The sequence below is a fragment of the Tetrao urogallus genome, assembly GCF_951394365.1.
Source record: "Tetrao urogallus genome assembly, chromosome: 13".
NCBI classification, from domain to species: Eukaryota; Metazoa; Chordata; class Aves; order Galliformes; family Phasianidae; genus Tetrao; species Tetrao urogallus.
The window spans coordinates 7360077-7385754 of NC_136826.1; the positions used below are offsets into that span (position 1 = coordinate 7360077).

Below are 25678 nucleotides of genomic sequence, written 5' to 3' on the forward strand. Positions count from 1 at the left end.
AGCCAGCACAGACAGCAGCCCACCACGCTCACCTCCTGCCTGCCCTTCGCCTTCTCCCAGAGGACTCAAAGCTGCTACTCTCTCTTCAGATACGAGTTTGCATTTCTCTGGAAGTGATTCTGGCCCAGATTTCTCTCCTTTCTCCAGACCACTGGGTAGGAAAATGAGAAAGTAGAAGACTGTCCTGATCTGTCTTCACATTCCCTGTGTCACTGTGTCAGCTCAGAACTTTTACTGCAGGTGAGCTCCTGGGAGCGTATCTGTGTATGGATGGACAAATCATTTTTATCGCATATCAACTCAACACTTCTTCATAGCTACATACAGTAAAGTGTGGATCAAGTTATGACTCCAGCTTGTCAAAACTCTACACTCAATTCTCTTCAGTCTAGTGAGAATTGCTCTAAAGAGGGTAATTTGTATGCAGTGAGCACTTACTTAAAAAGTTCACGTTATAGAAGGAAAATTTAAAAACACTTTTAATTAAATTACTTTATTATTTTGAGTAGCTATCAGCAGATTAGCTCATTTATCAAAGGTGACATGTAAGGCTGAAAAGTCAACAGCAGTAATTCACAGACTTCACGTGTGTCTATAGCGCAGCACTAAACGTCGCGTTCCCTCACACATCAATGGGATCGAATCTGGCACCTCTATATTTCTTTCAGACTTACTTGTTTTGCACAGCTGCAAATAATGAAAGCAGTTGTTGTGCTGACTCCATTCCAAGAACTATTCCCCAACCTGCTCATGTGTGCAGAAAGAATCAGTCACTATTTAAATCTATCTTGATTTGAGCCAGGACCTCTAATGAAAAACCAAGCAGTAAATCTCTACTGATGCAAGCAATGATTTCTCTCTTGTTCCTATCCAGTTTTTACACTAGCCTTCTAACCCACCATAAAGGTGCTGCCTATATCCAAGATAAGAGCTAAGTCCTTGAAACTAGATATTCTATTAAAGAGAATGGACTTCTTTAAAATTTAGAGCACTGGTAGAAAGTCTTCTCTACTGCACTATTTTGTAACTTTCTAATATTTTTCTACGGCATTGCCAATAACCATCAGATCAAAAAAAAGGCCAGTAATTTAGGTGTGGGTATGATATGGTCATGCATATTTTTTTCACTTGTTAATCCCACCATTACTGCACATCTCTCAGCAGACCGGAGGATGCATACAGCGCTTCCTGTACTGTGGTAGCACTTCCTGCAAGTGGACATGGTGTACCACAGCAATACTACAGCTGCATGCAGCTCAGTCTGTTTGCAAGGCATCAGGCAGGGAGAATGTGGTGTGGTTGATTTCTCTGCCTTCTCTAAAGGCAGTACATTGCCTTTAGTTCCATGTTTAGAAGGGATTTAATAACCCACACGTGCACCAGCTCATGATTCATCCCAACTGCCAGTAGAGGTCAGGCTCCAGGCCAGCAACACAGAATACTAAGGAGGAATTTCCCTTAGGTTGCCTTAAAAGTTGCTAATATCAGAGACCAGCAGTGATGAATATTTTTGCAAGAAGTCAATGAAGTTATGCTGGTTTCAAACATGTTAAAGTCCTGTTCTGTTATCTGGTAGTACAGACACCAAAGCATACTGCTAGAGCTATACATCAATTAACATGCAACAGTATTTCAAACTACTGAGTAAATTAAAATTTTGTACTATAAGTCAGCCTACTCCTTTGACAATAAAACCCTAAGTGAAAGAGTCTGGAAGAGTGTACATAAATACCCTAGAGAGACATTAAAACGGCCAGAGGGAAAGACAAGTTACGTTAAATTTCAGTTTAGCAAAAGGTTTGTTTCTTTGAATGCATTGTAAGGTCTCTGCCATCAGCTTCTACATCTGCCTTCAGCCAGTACATAAGGAAACTCATCTCTACATCTATGCTTGTGGCTCATCTCCAACTAAGACAAAATATTTCAGTGCTGCAGAGATGTTTGTTTTCAAGAAAGCCTGGGCTTACTTACTGGTTGCAAGTTAATGTTTTAGAATATCATTTTCCCTTAATGCTCAGTCAAGGATCAATAGTCTGAAAGTACAGATGGGAACAGTAAGGATACTAAATATTTGAATTTAAATCTCAGCTTTGTATCGTAAAACAACCTCAGGTGTCAGGGATGATTACTGAGCTAACTTTGTCTCAACACTGTTGAGAACAGTTTGCATATCTCAAGCAAAATTTCCGTGTGGTTTAAATCACTATTAGTTACTTTTCGAATGCTGTTATTTGCCACGTTGTCTAAACCTGAAGACCAGAAGCCCCTCCATAGATTTGATACTGCCTTCTTGCACACTGCAAATGGGACCTTCAGATGCTACAGTAATTAAACTTTGGTAATTCAGAGGGCTTAACAGGAAGGATTGGAACCACAGGAGATCTGATACCAAGGGCAGTTGTTTATCTGCTTTCACTGCTGAAAGCAGTAAGAGTCTGGGAGAGAAAAGAAAATCTTCCAAAGGTTGAGTTATATCAGCCTGTGCAGTTCATCTCCCAGAGGAAGCAATGATGCCAGCCCTATCTTTAGGAATATTTAAAATTAGAGAAGATGAAGTGCTAGGAGATGTCCTTCAGAAAACATTTGCTAGTGACCTACATGAAGCAATCTCTGAGCGCTTCAGCTGTCACATTTAGGGTAGTATTAGGGCCACTCTCTCCTGCTGAGAACAGAGCAGGTTTCTTTCCTTCACAAATTGCTTTGGTACTACCTCATCACTGCTGGGACTGAAAGGCAGAGCAGGCGTTTTTGGCTCTGGTCTCAACTGTTGATAAACCAAACCTCAGAAGGAGACAACGGCTGTTTTCTAAGAAATGCAAGAGAGAGGAGCGTGGATGAGGATCTGCTGAATAAGAGGACGGTTTCCTAAACAACCTCTGTCCATGATCCATGGTTAAATCCTAGTGTTGACACGAAGCAAGCTGTCTGCCTACTGCCACCCAATGTTCCTACATTGGTTGTTCAGAAAGACCGTGTCTCATCTCGGGCCACTTGCCCCAAGGCTTCCAGCTTGAAGCCGCAGTGTGAATGTGGCAGTGAGCCCTGCTCCCTGCGTGTCAGTGGGTCATGCATGCAGCATCCCACAAACCCCAGTGGGAACAGGGTAATAAGTATTCTCAAGCATTTGCGGGGTGGTAAATTCCTCCTCTCCATCAGCCAGCCCTCTTTTCTAGGAAAAATATCAATTTGTGTGGAAACACTTCCTGGTATAGAACATCTGTGTCCTCCTGTGTGATGAATCACTGACCTGCAGAAGGAGCAGGGCAAAGGAGGTCAAAAGATAGGAGCTTCAATTGGAATGGGGAAGGTGGATGGCCATAGTGAAGCAGAACAGAAGCACACACCCAGCTAGTGTTGCCTTATCAGTTTTCCTTGAGCTATAAATCAAGAATTAAATGAGCCAGAGCCTCCCAAGATCAACCCAACTGTCGCACTGCACTGAACCGCAACACATTCCATCAAATTGCCAGGCTCACATGTGTCAGAGAAGTGCAAATGCTAAGTGACAGTAAAATCTGCTTGGCAGGTAATCGCTCTGTTTTCTCAGTTTCTTAAGAAGAAATGGGCTGAGACCAACTTTGGACTTGACACTGGAGTCTGTTTTCTATCAGCTCTGCGTTCCACTTCTGTCGGCTTTGTGTGCCTGTCTCAAGACATTTTCTTTCTTTGTTTGTTTGTTTTGAAGGGTGGGAGGTTGCTATTTTGGGAGATGAGATAAAAGCTGTTTGCTTGAGATGGGGAGAGAGAACCTATCGATGTGCTTACAAAGCCTCGCAGTCCCAGTTACAGTTCTGCAGCCCCGGGCAATGTTACGTTATCTCTCACCTGCAACCTCCCTGTGCAGTTTGGCCTAACTAGGTCTAGAAGCTTGTTTCGTCACTGGTTTGCAGTAAGCTGGAAAGATTCAATCAGACCCAAGGAATTGGCTGCAAAGCATTTCTGAAGTCCTTCTTAATGACAAACTCCACCAGGCTGTGGATCGGGGCTTCGCTTCCCTGCAGCCGCCACCGCACCGCTACCCTGATGTGACCCCAACTTCTCCCCTGTTTGCTGGGCTTCTCCACAGCTGTGACATAATGTTTTTGATGGCAGCCTTTGGAGGAATTCTGCTTGTGGCAATGCAGAGATCTGCTTCGAATTAGCACTGCGCATATTTACCGAGTCTGCATAGCATGGCTGCCTGTTGACAAAGATCCCTTCTTCTGTCCACCGCTGCTTTCTGAATCAGCTCACACACCCTGTGAAGGCCAGAGGAACTGCAGCCTGGGGAGAGGCAGCTGGTGGGGATCTACAAGGCGGGATGCCCAGGAATAAACCTGTTTTTCTAATGCCAAATCCTGATTTCTGCTTTACTTCATGGGCTTTGTAGGGGTCACACACCTCAAGCACACCACCTTGCTGCCCTGGTGCTGACTACATCCCTGCTGCTCAGCCCCTCCACTCAGCAGTCCCCTTTCGGACAGGCTGGCTGGGTGCAGCAGCTCAGAAGGAGGTATGGCACAGGGGAGATGACTACACAGCAATCTTATGTTTGCTTTTCGGGATCCTGCTTTCAAAGGTGCTTCACCACAGACACTTTGAGGAAAAGAAAACATGCTGGGTGCCCAGGAGCAGACCCCGTTTGCATTAAAGCCACCTACGCCATTCAGCAAAAGCTGGGCAGGAAATTCTTCTCTCTTCGTGTCTAAATATTTAAGATCTATTTATTTATTTTAATTCCTGTTGTTCATAGGGATAAAACAAAAATCCTTCAGAGGTTGTTTTTTTTTCTTTTTTTTTCTTTTTTCTTCCTTTTTTTAATTATGAAAAGCAGCAGCAGAGAAAGACTCATCTAAAAATAGCCAGATATTTAAGGCAGCCCCTGGTAGTGGAAGATACAGATTCAAAGGCTTGATTCCACCAAGCAACATGGTGCCTCCAGCATCCTACACATGCATTTCAGGGATGGCACGGCTGGCTGGCTGTGACCAGAAGCACCAACCTGGCTGGAGAACCCCTCCTGCATTTAGCACCAGATTTTGTCACCAAATTTTGCTTTTCTACTGTAAATCTATTTTGTTATTAAACTCCAAACTCCAAATGTTTTCACTATTGATCTCAAATAGAGCAGAAATAAACTCTGAAGTTTTCTTTTCCTAAGATTTTCATCTTTCAGCCCAAGAGTTCACTGTACTTCCTATAGACAAAATGTGCAGTTGGCCTTTGGAGAATAAAATTAGTTCTTGTGCTGGACAGCTAACAAAATTGACAAATATGACTTTAGGTGCCACTACATGAAGAAAGCAGCTCCTCTTTCTTGGACTTCTCTCCTGCCTACTCTTGTGATTAGACGTACAGAACTGTATGAAAATGACTGAGAGAAAAGGGAATCATGAAAACTGAGCACTGAATGAAAGTGAAACCTCACCACCTGGATTCAGGTAGGGTGGCGTCCTAAGGCTGGAGATGAAGGAATAATGGAAACACACAGACAGTAAGGTTCCTTCCATTCTGAATCCACACACACAGCACGTATTGCACAGTCAAGTAATGGTGTTTTTTATTTGTACCTTTTTCTGAACATGTAATAAATTCATGCAGATGCCTGGATCTGTATGACCAGGCCAGGATGAGACCAGACACTAGTCTAGCCAACAACATGCAGTGCTTTCATTCAGAGAAACATGCTTGTTTTCCAGCTGGAAAGGGAAGCTGACTATTTTGTTGCACTCTTAAGATGCTGAAATGTTTGTATCAGTTTAAAACAGACTCTTAGGGAAAGTACAAAAACAAAGAATTTTCAGTCTGAATCCTCAGATGCCAAGTTGTAAACCCTTGGCTAAGAGGTCTTAGGGTAGAAACAACTGCAGAGCATTAACTGCATAGCAGTGGTTCACACAGGAGCCATAAGAGTAAAGACAGTATTTTGGAAGATTGTGAGGCATTTCATTTGAACTTCAGTGCAAGGTCACAGGATGTAAGCAGCTTTGGGAATATATAAAAAAAAAAGCAAAATTTTAAGTTACTTGGGAGTAAAGATAACCATTATGCCAAGCACCAGTCCTGCAAACCTTATTCACAGGAGCTGCTGTGTTGATAAGAAATCTGTCCAGCAGGACAGGTACTGGTTGACACACACTGGTTGCCCATGTTGGCACCATCTTGCAGTCCAAAATAAAGAGATCATGTCAGTGGCAATGGCGTGGTAATGAAGGGACAGTTTCCATTGCTAGGAGACAGAAACTCTTATGTGCTCTCAACACCACTGGGGAGGACAGCAAATAGTTTTTGGCATTCTTTATTTAATTGAGCTATTTTAAAATTACAAATCCCTAAAACAAGTACTGGATCTGTTTAGCTTTTTAAATATCTTTATAAAAGGTTTCTGTTTGTTTGTTTTTCAAAAAGTTATGTTTCCTGGGATTTTGGCCATGGAAATAAAGTTCATCTTAAGACATTTGACATGATTGCACAAGGACATCAAATAAGCATGATTCAGTAATCTGTTACATGGCTCAGAAAACACGATCCAGCTCATGCAAGTATAATGGTACTCTCCTGATGAGCGCCTGCCATACAACACCATGGCCACATGAGAGGAATGCTAATGTTTGGGTGCAATCCTCAGCCAGGTTCAGATTGCTTTTTCTGCTGCATATGAACTGATTTTCTTCTGATCTCAAACACACATCAGCAGCAACGCAGACTGTACAGCCTGGCTTGCTGGCAAGTTAACAATGCTAAGCATAACCTGTTTACCATTTCAAAATGTGTACATATGAGTAATTCCCTGTATGATTCATTTAGCTGTCTTTGTTGTTCCTTAGCCAATCATACAGTTATTTTAGAGGATCAATAACTTTATTACCGCAATGAACAAAGGGACTTTCTCTTTTCCCTACTTTTCAGAGAACATGGGATGTTACGGAGGGGTCACAGAGAAAGAAGGAAAACTTGTTAATTTTTCACTGAAGTCCAGTTTTGTATCTTCCACGTGTCCCATACAGACAGGAGGTTCTGCAGTCTTTGCTGACCCTACAGGAGGTCAAAGAAAAATCATTTTGTATTCAGATCCAAACATAAAATCATCTTGATGTTCTTTTCTTCCTCATCAAGTGACTCATTCCTTCCCTATACTGCAAAGTCAACGCACTTTGGTGAGTCCTCAGTACAAAGCCCAACAGAAAAAGTGAACCAAGTACAAAGTTGAATATTTTTCTAACCAAAACGCTAGCAGGATAGAATATGCAGCTTTACCTCTTCCGTTTTCTTAAGAGAAAAGACTGCATACCCCAGTCCTGTGAAGGATATGGCTAAAGAGAGAAAGGTGATTTCAGTTACCCAAGGCCTTGACCAACCGATTTTCATTTCAGCACACTGAGGCTTCTACTCCCCACACTCTGTTCCCATAGCAGGCCAAGACCAGCAGTCAGCATCCATAGCTCACAGCCAGAAGCTGGCTTTGAGAAAAGGCAGGGAGCACAGGAGCTGGTCTGCGAGGAACCCACAAGGCGCTGAGACAGCCCTGACACTTTGGCTCCCTCTTAGGAGCTAAACCTCAAGCACTATGACAGGACCTATTCTTCCCAAAGCCCAGTTCAGCTGTTAGCACTTCCAAACCATGGGAACCTCAAGAGGGCAAAGTTCTGAGATGCAGCCTTGGAGGAATTTGCACCTCTCAACCCCGTTCACAGGGGTTCTGTGCCCATGCATTGCATTCAGCTCGGCTCTCAGAGTGTGCTTTCATCTCTCCCCATTTTAAAGAAAGTACTGACCACCCCACCCTGTCCTACAACAACTGCTGAGCTATTTACCACTTTGAAAGGAAATCCCATGTCACAACCCCTAGGAGCACAAGGAATAATGTCCGGAATTCCTTTATCTGTGACTAGGCTTGGCACACAGTCTCTTTCCCGTCTCTTAAGTATACACAAATATATTCTTTTCTTTGTTCAAGGCACTGGGCCCAGATTTTAATGATGGTTTATTAATTTTTTTTTTCTAACGAGGCTTTGGCATTACTAAAGAACAAATGTTCTGTGTTTAGGCCCTTTTGTTCTTCAAGGTGAAAAATGACTATAAAGAATAGGGAAAATGAATCACTGGTCTTTGCCCTCCATAGTAAATTTGACCCCCAGAACCTAAAATCAGTGTTGTGGGCTAGTCAGAAAAATGATGTAGTGAGTTTCACTCCAAGGCTGCTCTGCACGATGATTTTGCATGAAGTGATTAGAATGGATTTTCCTTTGGACACGGAGATTTTCAAACCCTCAGCCTGCTGCTGTCCCACTGGGTGCTGCACAGAGGTGGCTGCTTCATGCCGCCGTTCGCCTCCTCCAAGGCCAGCAGGACACTGCAGCCTGGAGCATCTGCGCCAGGAGAGAAGAGGGAAGTCTATGGTGGGAAGCGGCTGGGAGCAAGGAAGTTAGAACAGAAATGTTGGCACCAGCAGTCTGAGGGAGGCGGGGGAAGCAGGCAGGAGAAGAAATCTTTCCAGGAAAAGAACATTCATAGCAGATACTTCCAAAAATACAGTATCATCACACTGTAGAAATGTTTCAAGTATTGGCAACGCTGCCGCCTTGGCCTGCCGCTCTTTTCGGTGGCTACAGCGCTCTTGCAAATCCGTTTGACAAAAGTGCTTCTGCTTCTTTCCTGTCGAGTCCTCCCATGCCAAGAGAAAGACACGCCAACGGGGGACCGCAGCTGCCCCAAGGGACGTGCGGCACCCGCTGCTCGCTGGGTGGTGATGTTAGAAAGCTGACAGCCCTGTTGTAGTACAAATATCTCAGCAGCTGAAGTTTACTGGCTCTTTTATTTATATTCCTCCAGCACACATGCAACACCAGATGTGCTGTGGCTGATTCCTGTGTATTATGTTTGATGTCTCTCATCAGAATCAACTCTGGGCTAAATTCAGAAACTAAACTGTTTTCAGCAGAGATAAATATTTAGTCAAGCTGGTGATTGGCAAGGCTGTCCCTCCTTTTGCCACCCCTTTCAGACCAAAATAACGGCAGCAGCTCAGAGCACAAGCACATCAAAGCCCTTGTCTGCACACTGAAAGAGAGGATTCAGTAAGAGAGAGCTGAAAGCAGAGCACTTACACAACACCACATCTGTGAGCTGGACCACAGCACCAAATTAGCACCTGCTCTTATCTGTGTGCTGCCAGGCTCTCCCCTGTCTCTGGGGCATGACAGACTGTGTTGCTCATAGATGTTATCACAGCCTCAGACAACAGGGGGAGAATAAATTACACAGCTTGCCTCGCCGTTTGTCAGGTATGGACGCGTGCGTGCAGCTGCCTTTGGGTGTTGGATAGTGGTAAGTCTTGATCTTCTGTTGCCCTCTTTGTTCTGGTCCTTAAAGTGTCTGTAGAACACAAAGGTTTCAGTTGTAGGACAGTGACTGGAGAGGCTGTACACATAGGTTTCTCCTCGCTTGCTGACAGAATCTCTCATTTCTCCACTCATGGAGTGACTTACACTAGGTGAATATCTCCAGCATGCCCCCCCGAGCTTTGCTCCAAGGTCTGCTCCAAAGGGGCCTCTTTCCTGCACCGAGATCATCCACAATAAGATATTTCTCAGCTCCGGCCTGCCCACAGAACAGGGGCTGCTGTGGCAAGAAGCCCTGTCAGAGCAGGAAGGATGGTCTGGCTGCACGAGGCTCAAATGAAGGAGCTGAAGAAGTTCGGTTGGCTTTTCTCTTATCAATCATTTCACTGAGCCATTATAGAGGTTCAGCATCATCTGCATCATCTTGATAGTTTCAAAGAGATGTGACTGTTGTATAACAAAACTGGAGGGCAGTTGTCAGTTTCAGCAGCCCAGCATTTCAAATTGCATGCATGTCTGTTTTGAGCAATGCTGATTTGGGATGCATGTGCTATTTGCAGTAAACAATCTGACAGTGCTGATATCATATATAAAGGCGAGCAAACATCAGAAACTTACCAGGGAGTACCCAAAGTCCTGAAGAGGGGGTTCAGAAATACCTCCCTTTTTTGTATCCTACCCAATATCTGCTTTTGAACGAGCTCAGAAGAGATTGTTATTCCCATCAGAGTGTTGCTGTGTTGAAATGAGGAATTTTTCAGGAATTTTTCATTAATGTTGGCTCTGGCAGATAAAATATTGGCCATGCCAAAGACAACAAGCTTGGGAATATGTTGCTCTTGAGCACAAAGACACCATACTCTTAGCACTGCAGTTCACAACAAATGGATTGCCCCAGCTGACAGGTAGATTAATAGCCATGAAAACTGATAATGCCCACATAATTTTGTTTTAGATATATACTTTCCTCTTAATTAAAATGACAGAATAGCATATTCCAATAAAAACTCATTTATGTTGTCCCATTTTAAGTAAGATAAAACACTCAGTAAGAAATTAAGCAATTCTAATTTAGCTTGGTGCAAAGACAAACTTTCTACCTTTTCAATAATATGGTCCTTTTCAGACAGTGTAACTACACCCGAGAAGTGCCACATTCTTGGCCATTTGTATGTCTGAAGAAGTGGCTGAATGAGTGTCCCCACTCACACTGGGGCGCAGTGCCATCCCTCTCTCCAGATCCTAGCCATGACTCTAACCCTACCCCTAGACTGTGCCCAGGTCCAACACCCACCACCATCTGCTTTCTCCACGGCTGTGCTCACCCTCCAAGAGTCTCCTGGGGTGAAGGTCCGATATCCTGTGCTCAAAAATGCAAAAGGCTTCTATGGAAACTGATACTTAAGACCCAGAATTAAGTCTGGGTAAATAAGGACTTCTTAGGAAAACACTCCTGCTTGAGCAAAGTACTTGCCAAAATGACAGTAACAATAACAACCACAGCAGCCTGTGTTTCCAAGATTAGTTTTGTGATCACTTATAAAGGGATTTAACCTTGTTACATGTTTGTGAAGTTGGTAATTAATTACTACTATATACTGCTGGAAACTGAAGACAGATAAGTATCTTAAATAAGATCATACAGGAAGCCTGCAGGATGGCAGGAATTAGAACTCAAGTTAATTGACTCCCAGTTCTCTGCTGAGCTGCACAGGAACTGGAAAGAGCTGACACCAGTAAGTATCTGGGGCGCACTGCAGTGCCCTCCCTGTGGAGGTAACTGGTGGGACAAGTACATGGGGCAGCGAGAAAAGAGTGTACAGAGTATGCTGAGCTTTGCTGCATGCTGCTCGTTCTTCCTCCCCCCAGAAAACATGCAAATTCTAGAACAAGTAAACTCCTGGAAAGAAGGATCTCTCCTTTTGCTTCCTCAACTTTGATTAATCTTGTATTTGCTCATAACATCTTGCACAGTCTCATATCTGAAAGCACCCTGTTTCTGCTGGGGTGAATGAACTCATTATAAACAGGCTGCAGGGGTGTAAGGCTACCTTCCTCCTTTGAGGAGGGGAAACTCCTTCTGAATGTCAGCACAAGCACTCAGCCACACTCCAGGCTCATTAACCAGCTCTCCAAAAAGCACCTCCAACATAGTTATGCACAGGGGAGATGAGAACAAACTCTCAATCTGGAATCCTTTAACTGTAACAGACACTCAGCAGGGGAATCCATTAGACAGGAGCTGAAAATTAGCTTTGCAAATTTCTCTGTGCCAGAAGACACATTCTAAAGAAAACCAAGAGGCTTTTTGAAGAATGGTTCTACTTGAAGCGACACCGCATCCATTTGCATCTACACTTGCTTCATTATTCCTCTGAGGAATCCTACAATGTACGTGCAGGATGAGAGGCTAAGGGGAGCACCATGTTAAAAAAACTGTTAGGAAAACTGTAGCCTTCAAGCTTGGGGCATCGGCGCTGTGCACCTGATGGCAGCAGGTAAGCAGACTGCAGGGAAGCACAAACAAGGAGAGGAGTGCCTAGAAGCATCTTTTGGCTGGGACAGGCAGCATTTCAGAAGCAGGCATCAGGCTCCAGACTGTGCAAAGGTGTTTACAGAAACTAGGAAACAAAGACTGACCTAATCTCTAATTTGTTTCATCCTCTTGGCTCAGTTCCCATGCAAAGTACATGAGAATAAAACATGTTCGTGCAATAGAGCAACAGCCAAACCCAAGTTCTGTAGAAGTCTGTCTGGAAGACAGGGAGAGATTCATCTCTGACTGTTCAGGCGACGCCTAGCGCAGTATTTCAGTCACAGTCATTACAACCTTAAATGCCTTGGTATCCTCGTAGTTTTAAATGACTTTTTCTCTGATGATGGAAGTGGAAAATGAAGCAAAATCCCATCACTGTGGTACCTGAGCTGCTTTTTCTCCTCTAAATGCTAATTGCCCCCACTCTCCAGAGGAAGTGCTGATATCCCTGAATTACAGAAGAGCAGACACATCAAGCAGCTAGCATCTCTGTATGGCAGAGAATGCCCTGCTGCAGCTGCTGTTCTGGAGTTAATGCTGCAAAGCCACTGCAGCTGTGCCTCCACATGAGCTCCCCCATGGTATTTCTCAAAGGGCAGGGAACCAAAGCTGAGCTGCTCTCACAGCATGGCTTACATCCATCCCACCTGGCCACCCCAGGTGGCTTAGAGCACAGCACTTGGCCAACAGCCACCCCTGCATCTCCCGCTCAGTCTCAATCTGGCTAAAACCCCACAGACCCTGCCTAGTCCCCTCTGCTCCCAGCCCTCCAAACCCCAAAAACGTCCAGGCACTGCCACGTCCACCCAAAGCACCTCTACTCAACCTCTGCTGCAGAAAGGCTGCTGGACGTGTGCAATGTCTAATAAGGCAGCTGTTCAAAGCAGAGGAAGACATCAAACCAGATTATGCCCAAGTCCATGTTCCTAAGAATGTAAAGGAAATGCAGCCAAAAATGAACTATACGGCTACAGAAAGTTAATGTATGCTCATTTGTATATCAGAGCATTGTCCAGGGGAACTCTCAGTTTCCTCTCAGGATCTATAATGAATAGGCCTGTAAGAGAATGTTATGGTTGCAGAAATTTCTCTTTTCCTACTATTTTACTCAGAACAATATAGAATCAAAACAGAACAGCAGCCTTTCAAAGACTAGTAGCACAATTCCCACTAAAGAACATCACTTCAAACTTAAATGAAGGAGCGCAAGAGACCTTTGCCCTGTGTATGCTGAGAATCCCTCCCTCTTTACCATATACACTGCACAAAGATTGCTGTAAGAGATACCCTGCTCATATCCCCCACGCCCACTGCCACCGCTTTGCTCTCACAACCAGCAGATGACAAGACCAGAACCAAGATAAGCAGGAAGAATTTAAAACAAGGAAGATGAATAAAGGAACAAGGTTGTTCTGAGCTCTTCTGATGATACTCTTTAACCCCTTTCGCTGTATGTTCATACATGTGATAAGCATGGCTTTAAATTTAGGGAGCCTGTGTATGGTGACACTAGACATGGCCAAATATATCGGTCAGCTTGAAAACATGGAAGCAGCAGCCCAAAGCAGTGGCTCTGCAAGGTGTTAGCTGCCTCATTCAGCAAGGTGAAGTACTTATCTAGAACTGTACTGACGGCGTTAATTATGGCCTTACTAATTACTAGCTATCACTGCTGTTCAAAGGATACGGAATAAATGCACAGAAAGAGTTTAACCACTACATCAGAAATGTCAAGAACCTATAATCGAAATTCCAGGGTCTTAGGGTAAGACATTCATTTCTTCCCTTATGCAAATTGTCAAGCACTAGACTATGGATTAAAGATCACATTTGTCTTTTCATTGAGGAAAAGGGCTTGCTCTCAGCATTAGTGGTTTCCACTCTATCAGTTGCATAGTGTGGTTGCACAAGGCGTGACCCAGGAAAGGAGCTGCCACATGAGATGGGGGAGTAATGACTGCATCACTGCGATTTGAATGCACATCCCTCTATCACTGCACAAGGAGAAAAGCTTTAGTGGCTTTTCTGTGCAGCAGACCAGCCCCTAAAGGACATTCTGCAGTACTGCACAGGAACACGAGCACAGAGCGCCGTTCTGCTCTGTGCACTCGCAGACACTGCAGCAAGTAACCGTCCTTACACAAGCATCTGATTTATGCTGATAAGAAGTTCACGCTATCAGCTTTGTGTCTCATATTTCTGGCCTAACTGATTCTATTCAGTCATTTGTGTTACAGTGAGTATTCCTCTTTTTCCAAGCAATAGCTGCCTGTTGCTGAGGGACGCATTTGTCTTTTTAATGTAAGCTGTTTTGAAAATAACATTTTTATATGAAATTTCTGTTGCATCAGGAAGGTGTAGATGGAAATTCTTAACTCTAGTGGTCCGTCTGACAGACATCTCAGTCATAGGTGGACAGAAAGGCAGAATGTGAAAGTCGTGTTGGCCAACCATGTATCCATGTATTTAAAAGTCTGTAAGAACCTTTGGTAATACTGTGATACCACAATACGCTATAGAGAGAGCAAATGGCCTTGAACTGCAGCTATGCAAACTCTTCTCCATGGGAATCAAGTGCAGCTTTTCCATTAATCCCACTTTGAGCACAGCTTCTCTGCCCTGATTTTCTCAAAAGTGCAGGACAACTTTGGCAAATAAAACTGAGATTTATACACAGACAAAACTGTCTCCACTTCTTTTGTCTTTCTGCCAGCAACTCTCCAGAAAGCTGAAGATACTGTCAAGAAGAATATTAAAACAAATTGTGGCACGTATTCTCAGGATGGGAAAAGGAGATCCTTTCTCTTGGGAGCATTAATCTGTGCTCGCATACTCGTAGGATGTCATAGTGCCTGGTAGTGGTTGCCTGTCATAGATGATATTGTATATCAGCTCTGACATGTTGGATAGTACATTAGGGAAGAAAGGTTAAAAATATAATGTTAATGACAACCACAGCTATGCACAAACTTCAATAGGGATCAACTTCAGTGACCAGGAGAAGACAAACTACTTCACGGTTTATCAAATTAAATTAATAATGGTATTTCACCATGTAGATTTCAACATTACATTTCAAATGCAAAGCAGACAACCATAAAGAAGGTAAAGTACACTGCTAATTTATACCCAATGTTTTTATCCTTGGTAAAAAGATCACAGTTAGATTAATACACTGTGAAAACACATACTTCAAAACTCCCTAAGGGGACTTCGTAGCCTCTTTTTCTAGTCTAGCACTGCTGACCTGTTATAAGCCTTAGGATATGAGTAACCACGTCTATTGGTCTTTCTAGCTGAAAAGTGGATAGATTGGACAGTGCCTCCAAATAATCCCACATCTGCATAATGCTAAGAAGTCAAAGTCAACCTTGTATATGTCCTTCTTCAAATATAATTACACAGTTTCCTGATGGCGACTTGCATCTGGAGCCAGATGGGGAGAACCTCTGACATCCGCTTCAGCCTCCTGCCGCTGTCTGAACTCACCTTGCCCAGGCACTTCCTTCATTCCCCCGGCTGTATCATTCTGGCCCTTTCGCTTTGACCTGCACTGCTCCTTCACTAGGGCAGCATGATACTGCCCAAGTAAGGCTGCATTTTACAAGTGGTGAAATGCACCAAACCACAGTGACCCAGGGAAGGGAGCCACCCGTGGTTATTTTACTTGGGGAGACAGCTATGAGAAAACAGACCAACTGAGAGCACAGCCTAGAAACCCCGGAGGAATTCCAAACCTATAAACACATCACATGTAAGACTTGCTTTATCTCCCTTCTGGACGAAGCCAGAAGCCAATGCATCAGTGGCCTAAGTAATAAAACTGTTAATGGATTCATTAGCAGCTTCATGCTCACAACTGGGCCTTGCTTTCCCAGAGACCCACAGTATCATTATATTTGGAAAAGTCATTGCTGAGTGGGATTACGAGCTGTGAGAAACACAGGCCCTCTTTCAAAGAGAGATGGGCCAACTGCACTGAGATCACATCCAAAAGAGGTTCTGCCCCAGGCAATCGCTCCCCATTGCATGCTGTGCTCGGTTCATGCTGACATAAGATTTTGCACATTAATTACTCTCTCTGGTAATTCCTATTGGGCCAGCCCCTTGTCTCTTTCAGAAAAATTGCCAAGGTTGAAGAAAAGTTGTTTTAAGCCCAAGAATGTCCAGGCCTATCAGGACCAGATCTTCAGGGCCAAAATAAATGTAAAGTGAAAGCATACCCTGCTCCGTGAACAGCATTAGGGGCTGGCAGCCCTGAGGGACCAGCTGGTGCTGCAGCCTAGGTATGGGGCCACACACCAGCCTTCCTTCATCACCGAAGAGTAAGCAGGGTGCTGAGCTTTCTCATAGTGAATTTTCATTTCCAGAACAAATTAGGATTTTCCAACAAGATGAGTAAAATCTCTATCTTGGAAAGCATGCAGTGAAACAGCAGCTTTTGGTGCATTCTTTTCTCACTCAGATTCTGCTAAAAAAAGAGTGAAAGCAACCACAATAAAATAAATGTTCTTGGTCACACAAAGGCAAATTCAAAGACAGGCTGCTGTCTGAAGCTAAGCTACTGCTTTAACCCTGTGTAACTGAGAGCAAAGATGGTCCCAAGTGCATGAACATGAAATGCAAATAATCCAGACGTCATCCACTTGTAGGAAAAAAATGTGGCTAGCCAAGAAGTTAGCAATCCTCTGTTTTACACCATGTCATAGCTCAAATTGTGTTTAAAAGGTTCTCAGGGTGACATCATTGTTTGCATGTATTTGAATCACCCTTTAATTGTAACAGTACAAAACCCTTTTAAGTAGCTCAACTTGCTGTTTAGCTCCCTCCTGCTGTGTCATGCAGCAAGAGCTGATATAACTTCCTCGCCTCGTACACATCTACAGAGAGATCTGGGAAAAGCATTTCTCCCCACATCTGGGCGCTGCATTACTAGTTCTTTTGCTATTCCATGTAGGTTAAGGAGAAAAGCAGCGGTGGGCTTTAAGCAGTGGCTATTCACAAACTCCTTTTCATTATCTTTGCAAATTAGCACCGACAGCGTTAACTCAGGAGAGACGCAGCACTGTGTTCCGTGGGCACCCTTGCTATGCGGAGAGGCAGGATGTACCTGGTGACCCAGAGCCACTCAGCACTGCACCTGTGGGATTTTTGTTTTCTGCAAATGACAGGGGCCTTGAGGCTTGCAACTGGTAATCCTCAGTGCCTTGCTTCCCTCCTTTCAAACGCAGCCCCATACATCTTCCTGTTAATTTTCTGGGCAGTCTCTTCCAACAGCCATTTCCTGTATGAAGGCGTACTGTAATTAGGATTGCCCACAAGAAGGTGCTGCTGTGCTACTGTGTGGGCATGAATTATGGCCCCTTGGGGAGGCGGCTTCAGGCAGCTGGAAGAACAAGCGAAGAAGCAGAGGGGAAAAACACTTTTCATAACTCCTGAAGGACGCTGCAATAGACATCTGAAACTGAAAGGTCTGGAACAGCAACCCCTGTGCAACCAGGCCCAAAAGCTAGGGAAGTCTAGGCTCAATATCAGCTTCCACGGATGATCCCTGTGGATGCAAAGGGACAAACCGAGCCCTTCTCAGTAGCTGTATGGGAATCTGGAATCAGGAGTGGGGTACTGGGAGGCTCCACTCTCACATTACCAGCTGCAGGCTTCTGGAGACAAGGAGGAAATTGCTTTAATCCCCAAATTATTGTATTCAGCGCTAATTTCAGTTAACGAGACATGAATTAATGCCAAACAGGATGAAGCCCAAAAGCCACTTTTGTGTGTGTATTTGTGGGGCGCATCCCTGCGAGTGATACGGCTCATCCCATTTTACTTATAGCGGTAGAGGAACACGCAAAGTAGCCCCAAGGAGGCTGGTGTTTTTCCTGCAAATTGACCTCAGCAGATCTACAAGAAAGAATTTAAGGTGTGCAATCTCTGAGCTGCGGGCTCTAAGGAAGCAAACATTTTGGCTGAAATGTTTTAAATTCATAGGGATTTAAAAAAAAAATGGAACAGGTAATGACTAGGTCAGGTTTCCTTGACCCTCAAATCAAGAACAATCCCAGCAGGGCTGAAAACTCCCCACTCTACTTCCTTGGCAATCATGTTCCCACAGTTCAGAAAAACACAGGAAGATCTAAGGAAATCTATGTGGAAATGCAAAAGACAAAGGCAAGTGGTCTGAAAATAGAAGGCCGGTCCATATATTTCCTTTACATTCAGGGCCTGATTCTAGTTTTTGGCTGAATTCTGAAATCTCAGGGACCATATGCTTTTGCCATTCTCTGCAGGGCACAAAGGAAAACTGGCTTGTTTGTCCTTGAGTGGCTGTAAGGGTTAGAGGAGGTTCTTTCTTGTTCGAGGACTCTTTCCAGTGCTAAAAGCTTTGCAGCTTAGAGCAACAACAAAAACCCTGAACACTGGTTATGCACACCAGAAACTAGCTGTGACTCCTTTTGCACTTCCCGATATTGGGGGGAAAGCTTCCAAAAATTGCTCTTGTAAAGGTTTGTACAGCATGAAAACTTAATGTATCTGCTTGCAGAAAATGAGGCACTCAGCTGCAGATCTCAGACCCTGGCTTGCCAAATCCCTGCACCAGACACAATGTAAGAGGCAAAAATCATTTTAGTACAGGGAAGAGAAACTGTGCAGACCCCAACATGGAAGGGCTGAGAAATTCCTTCTGGCTTTTTCTAATGTAAAAATTCAAGGAATTCTGAGCCCTGAGGGGAATTGAGGAGACATCCAGGAGGGGGGGGGGGGGGGGGGGGTGAGAGAAGGAGGAGGTAGGATGTAGAGAGGACAAAAAGTATGTGCTATAAAGACAGACTAATCCAATGACTTGGAATGAGGGTACTGTGCTGCCTTATAAAACAGTTCACAGATTCACTGTCCATCAGAGTGCATAACTGTATTAAACTGTTAACAACAACTCAATGCAAAGTTAACATCTGCACCAGGCAGCAGCTCAGCTTCCCTCAGTATGTGAATTCATTGCACAGCCTTTGTAAGTATGGAGCTGAGATCCGTCCCTCTGACACATGCAAAGCACTGTCAGCGCTGGCCCCGTGCACTGCAGCCCTCCCTGCCTCAGCTTCAGCAAAGAAAAGCACCATTACCCAAAGCTTCTGCTCTGTAGGGGGTTGGACTTGGGATTCTTTCCAGTTTTGTAATTCCATTACTGGCGAATGCAGAAGATATGATCAGGTCATAAAAGCAGCCACAAGATTTACCTTGCTAAGTTCTGTATTTATGTTCATACCTGGTTTCAGGTGGGCTGGGGCTCCCCACACAAGTTCAACACCCCAGCAGTGTGGAATTTATATGACATGGGCAGCAGTCAGTTTTGCACATCACAGCCTCATGAGATCAGACTCCCTGCCTTGTCTGAACCTTCCTCCTTCCCCACTTGAAATGAGTGGCTCGTGGGCAGGTCTCTAAGATCACAAGTCTTAGATAGGAAGCTTTGCTTCACATGATTTGTTCTAATCTTGCCTTGCTGCTGGTGATTGCAAACTCTCCGCTGCTAAAGTTCTGCTCCCTGGGGCAAGCTTCAAGCATGTGCTTTTATTAAATGCCATTTCCAGATAATAAGCTTGGCTGGCTGATTTTGGCAGGTTCTTCTATTTTCTCTGTGGCCTTAAAAAGAAAGACTAAAGAAGTGCCAAACTTAGGAGATCAGTTCTTTATTACACACACTTAATGCCCACTTGTTTATGTAGACCACCTCTTTTTGCTTGCGTGGCTGAGTACAACTGGATTCTCTGCCCACAAGTGAAAACTAGAATGTCCTGATGGACACACAGAAGCCTTCATGTCTTGTCAGTCATCTGAGCTGCTTTCTAAAGGAAAACACTTGGGACAGGTCTGTTTTGCTCCTAGCTGTTGTTTAGATATTCTGGACCTCTTTTAATTACTTCTACTTGTAATTCCCATTCTAGTGACATCAGGTTGGTCTAGAGAAAAAAGGAAAGGCAGAGCACAAGAGATAAGAGGAAACCTCAAAATAATGGCGAACTTCAGTAGAGCTTACTTCAGTGTCCTTCTCACTCTGTGAAAGTCAAATGCTGCCTCCTGGAAATTTCCTGTGTAGTTTAAAAAAATGCAGATTACTGCTGCTGCCCCCAAAACTGCTTTGCAACGTGAGCTGAAGCAGTTCCTCGTTCATCCTGTCCTTTTCTGCCCAAGTGACCCTTGCTGCATATATTTGCAAACATCTTTGGAAGCAAAAGATGTGTTTCATCTCTGAGTGAACACAGCGTATGGCAGATTTTCACCTTCCTTCAAACTGCACTGGCAATTTGGAAGACAAGCTTACGAAAAAGGCAGCCCACCTACCACTGACTGAACCTAATAAACCCCTGTGCTTGCTGGAAACCTTTTGCCCTTGTGTATCAGCCTACTAGCAACACAAGTATTATATCCACAACCAAACTCGATATATTGCTTCAGATTGAAGTAGATTGTGCAAACAATTCATCATACAGTCAGCAATTTAGAGAACATGTGAAAGGAACATGTACCCTGCTGCTCTTATTTAGATTCATATGTATTGGCAGACCAAGGAGGATGTGTGTGCAGATAAATATTTTTGAAATTTTTAAAGAAAATATGTGAAGTTCTTGTAACAGAGACCTTCAACAGGTTTGTATTCCTAGTATTCTTTTCGGTATGATGCTCATTTTTAGGAGCTCAGGGAGCACTGAGAAATACTTTGCATTTTTTTCCTTCCTTAAACAGATGAATTAGTGTAAAGAGATTTCCAGTTGGTTTTAAAAGTGGCAGCTTTGGGCAGAGCTGCTCATATATCACAATCTTAAAAAAAGTCTCCTCTGCTTTTTATAACATTTTCCCACAGTAAAGCAAATATTTAGGGATAACACCAATTAAGAGACATATTTTCAGTTTACTGGGACCCATCAGCAGCCCATAGTGTGGGCTCTCCAGTCCTCAGCTTCTCAGAACTGACTGCCTCGGAGAAAGGCAGAAGCACAGCCTTACTGCCTCTGTCTTTGCAGTGGTGCATCCTGCAGCAGAGCCTGCAGTAATCTATGCAGGGAGCATCCTAGCCGGAAAACTTGGGAGGATTCTGAGCTCCCAAAGCCTTTGATTTAGCTACTTATATGTGGCATATTCAAAATGTGTCCACTAGTAAGCTAACTCTGGGCAGCCTGGTCTGGTGGTTGGCGACCCTGCCCATGGCAGGGAGGTTGAAACTGGATGATCTTTGAGGTCCTTCTCAACCCAAGCCATTCTATGATTCTATGATTTGTGCATCTATTAGTAGAAAAGTTGCAAAATGCAACAAAGAAAAATGATTAATTTCAAATTTATTTTAGTTTCAAAGGGAACAAGCAGGATCTAATTGTTATTTTGGAATCTGGAAATGTTAGTTTTCCAGGATTATAACATTGAAATTACCGTTTTTATTCCAATACCTGAAAACATATTTGGATTGCTCATATATCAAAAACTTTTGGACAGTAATATCAAGGAGTACAAGACATTTTTCATGCAAGATACAAGGTGTTGTCAGCATCAGTCATTCTTTGCAGGCTTTTTTTTAAAGGGCTACCTAAAACTTACATCAGCTGTTGGCATCTCCATTACTATCACTGTGTAAAAACTATTTGGTGGAATGGCCCTAACTGGTACAATAAGGAGTTCAAAAGAAGCTACAAAATGAACAAAAATAAAATGGGTATTTCATGGTACTTGTAGAACCATCTTAAGAAATGCAGAGATACATGAAGTATTTTGAAGGTATGTTTTATGATGAGGCAGGAAATTGTTAGGATGAAGTTTGCATGGTCTCTCCTTGTGCTAAACATTGACAAGGACTGAATGAAACAAACTGGATTTATCAGGAGACCATCCTCTGATCTGGATGCACTTTATGGCTAGGCAACTTCTGTCCTCTGGCAGCCATGGCACACACCGCGGTGATCTGCTGAGCAGACAGGCAGGAGGCAGTGACACAGCAGCTGCTGTCAGGCACAGGTACAGAAGCAAAGGACACCCCAACTCCTTTGCTAAGGTTTGGTAAGAGCCACCAGAGCCTCCTTTTTCTCTTGGGTGCCTGGAAGTCCTGACCTGGAAGGCACCCCTAGGGCTGGGCAGCTGCACTGCTTTCACGCAGCACCTTGGGTCAATGTCTTTTCCAGCTGCAAAGTCTTCTATCTGCATTGCAGATAAAATTGTTTGGATTTGAATCAGATTCAACTTCTTCAGCATAACTTTGCCTAATTTTCACAAAGATCCCAGAAAAGGTTTAACCTACAGCCTGCAGGATAGATCTCTGCCTCTTTGGCCTTGGGAGGTCAAACAGTGATTAAACTCCTTGCAGGAGATGAACTTTGAGGGAAAGGTGACTGAGGAGTTAACACCTCACTAACATCAGTGCTATCCAGAACCTTCCCACTTCCTGGCCCTCATTCAGTTTGGCTTCCAGCCTAATTAGGGCACTCAGACACTGTGCTAACAGATCATCTTTTCCTAATGATGGGCAAAGGTCTGACAGCAATAATGCTGCTTCCAAATCCATCACCAGCCTTTGCCTACAGGGACAGCTAGTGATGTGCCCATCTTCCTTTCCTCATCACAGCATGCAGGCATTGCCTTCCCTCAGCCTTCTCTGTGCCCAGCACCGATGAGACAGTGAGCCCAGACCAAGTTCCAATGCTATTAGCCCCAGAACTATCAGGCAAGTAGCACTGGTGAATGAGGAGCCAAGGCAGCACCGAAGTGCAGGCAGCAGGCCTTTCACCTGGCTGCCCCTGCGACGTCTGCAGCGCTTTGCTTTTCCCTGCTACTCAGGACACCTGTGGCAGGACAAGCTTTCTCTCTTCCACCAAATACTTGCCGCTCTGGTCCACAAAGTCCGTGGTGACTTACAACTTAGTGACATTCAGGCTGGATCTTGGCGACATGCCCTCTGCAGGCAGCCCCTCCAGCCTGCAGCCCCCAAAGGCAGACAAGCCCCGCGGGGCACACACTCGGGTTCAGCTCTTCGAGTGCAGGGAGCTGAGGGAAGAGCCGGACAGACACCTGAAGTGCGCTGCACCGGCTGGGATGCACACATCACATCTCTGAACGGATGCAAAGAAACCAAAGAGACTCCCCCCGCAGTACGTCCAGAAGCTATCCTATTAAAACCCAACGACAGACAGACGGCAACGCGCTGGAGAAGGAACCCTTGCGCCGTGAGACGCGTTCCCTCGTGCCGCCGGGAGGAGCTCCTGTAACTCGCAGCACGACGCGCGGTGCCACGAACGAAGGGCACGGCGCCCCGTCGCGGAACGCTCCCGCCCGGCTCCCGCCCGGCTCCCGCCCGCCCCGCAGCCCGCGCTCTCCTCAGCGGCCACGCGCCGCCCCCGCGCCGCCGCCCCTCGCGCCCCCCAGCGGCCGCCGCCTCGCGCTCGCCCGGGCGGCCCTCCGATCCGAGCGGCTCTTACCGAGCGTCAGCAGCAGCGCCTGCAGGGCGCAAGCGGCCAGCGCGGGGCTCGGCCCGCCGAGCATGGCTGGGGCGGCGCGGGGCGAAGCGTTCTTCGGTCTGTCAGAGCGGGCCGTGGGACGGGACGAGCGGAACGCGCGCACCGCTCCCACTTGTTGGCTCCGGTTAAACTGTTCTCTCCATTCACCGCTCCGTCCTCGCCGCCCGTCCTTTCTTCTCCAGGCGTTGCGCCTTTTCCCTTGTCAGAGCAACTTTATCCCTCGCTCTCCCCGTGCTTCCTCCGCGCGTCCCTGCGGGGCGCCGCGCTCCGCGAGGGGTTACAAAGCGGCTCCGGCACCGCCGAACTCGGGGAGAACTTCCTCGGGCTGTGCGGGGCAGCGCAGCGGAGCGGCGGCGCGCGGTTCCCGTCCGGGCGGTGCAGGTGCGCCGGGGCAGCGCCGCTACCTGCCGGGGGGCGGCCGGCGGCAGGGGGGCATGGCCGGGTGCCGCCCCGTGCTTGGCGCTCCCCCACCCTCCGGGTCCGGATGGCTTTGCTGGGAAGTTTGATGCGAGCCCGGGATTCTTTATAGGGACAGGAAAAAAAAAAAAAAAGAGGAGGAAGGAGAGACGTCACCAGCCCAAGCCAAGGGACTTCACTCGCTCTCTCCCTCTCCCTGTCATTTCACAGAACTCCTGGATTTCCTGTTGCTGCTACTGCCGCTTAAGAAGGGGCAAAGAAGCGAGCGGAGCTGTTCCCGCCGCCTCCCGGCGTCGCCCGTCCCCGCACGGCCGGAGCTGCGCGAGCATCAGGTGGCAGCGCCTCGCATCCCCGTCCTGCCGCGCTCCCCCGACGGCAGGGAATGCGCGGCCCGCGACAGAATCACTGAATAACACCCCCCGCCCTGGGCACGGGGTGGGGAGCGCGGGGCGATGCTGCTCGAGCAGCAGGCTCCCTGCCGCAGCACCCCGCTGCCCCTGGCCATTCGGCAGGTCGGGCTCTACCTGTGCTGCTCCCTGTTCAGCCCTGTCCTGCTCTGCTGCCACTGCCACTCAGCTCTTCTTGGGGGACAGTGAAAGTTTCTTGTCCAAACAGAATATTCTGGGCAGCCCTAATGTCATCATTTACATTACTCAGCTGCTTCCCTACTCTCTTACGGACTTTTCGTAACAGCTGCTTCTGTGTCACCCAAGCATTATGTGCAGGCGTTTGGGTGGATAGATCGGATAGATCCACCCACCATCGAGGCCTCCTGCCTGCCCCCGCGTCTCTGCTCTTAGTATGCCAGGCAGGAGTGGAGCAGGGCGAGCACTCCCGTGTGGTTTTGGTGGAAGACACCTTTGCCTCGGGACAGCTCAGCCTTTTCCTGGTTCAGCACTGCTGCTTTAACCACAGGTGCCTGCTGCCAGGGTCAGAAAGGTACCCTGGGGATGTTCCTGTGCGGAGAAGGGACACTTGTGGAAATGCAGCCGGCATTCGGGTGACAGGAAGGAGCTCCTCTGTGCTGTCCTTCTGGCAGTGCACACACCACTTATATGGCTTTTTAAACATGCAAACCACTGCACTGTGCTGATAATGAGAGTGTGGTGGAAGACTCACAGACTGTCAGTCCTCATAATGCCACAAATGAGACACTGGGATTAAATGACCAATTACAGTGAAGCACTGTCAATCCCCGTGGCTGAATGCAGGGTTTGTTTGCATTTTTTGTTACTCTAGCTCAGTTCATCCAAAGAGAAGAGATAAATAGCAGGTGCATTAGGGCCTTATGCTGAATGTATATCAAAGGTTTCAATGAATCTGAACTGTGACGAGGATATTAGGAAGTTTCCAATGTCTCTTTCTATTATGCTTCTAAATTCTTAATGCATGTACTGGTATATGTGCTACATCAAAATACACTGGAGCAAAGTGAGACATAGATATGGTTCTATGACTTACAAACTCATTAGTTATCCTGCAAGGGAAGTGGGTGCATCGGAGGATCAGAACCGATTCCTGGTGTAGAAATGTTCCAAATTCAAACAACAAATTGAACACAGAGTAGCCCCTAATGATTCTGGTCCTATGTACTAGAAGCATCACTTCTTATTTACAATATTAAATCAGGAATGCTATTCTCAATATCACGTGATGTCACAGTTAATGCCAATTTTCCTACCAGTGCTCAGATCATTCTTAAGATGACTAAGTGTATTTTCTATGCCTAGAGTTTGTTTTTAGGACATAAAACTTTCCCTGGATCTGTGTTACAGGAATGGACTTTTAAATAACCGTGGATAATAGCAAAGACAAATTGTACACTAAGCTTAACTGAAGAATGAAAATTCTAGCTCAATTATGGAACTGAATGGTGTTTTTGGCTTGCAGGGAAGCATTCAAGAATTCATTGG

The 25678-nt window shown here is 45.6% G+C and overlaps 1 protein-coding gene across 1 annotated transcript in view; it reads right to left on the minus strand.

Annotated features, from left to right (window-relative positions):
• Positions 1-23373, minus strand: part of LOC306951489 (vascular endothelial growth factor receptor kdr-like) — a gene marked incomplete at both ends in the record, with an annotated part of 114534 nt that extends 91161 nt beyond the window's left edge. Inside the window, one exon of the mRNA XM_079541992.1 lies at positions 23310-23373. Coding sequence (XP_079398118.1) covers positions 23310-23373 — 64 coding nt within the window. The remainder of the gene's footprint in view (positions 1-23309) is intronic.
• Between the last annotated feature and the right edge of the window lie 2305 nt (positions 23374-25678).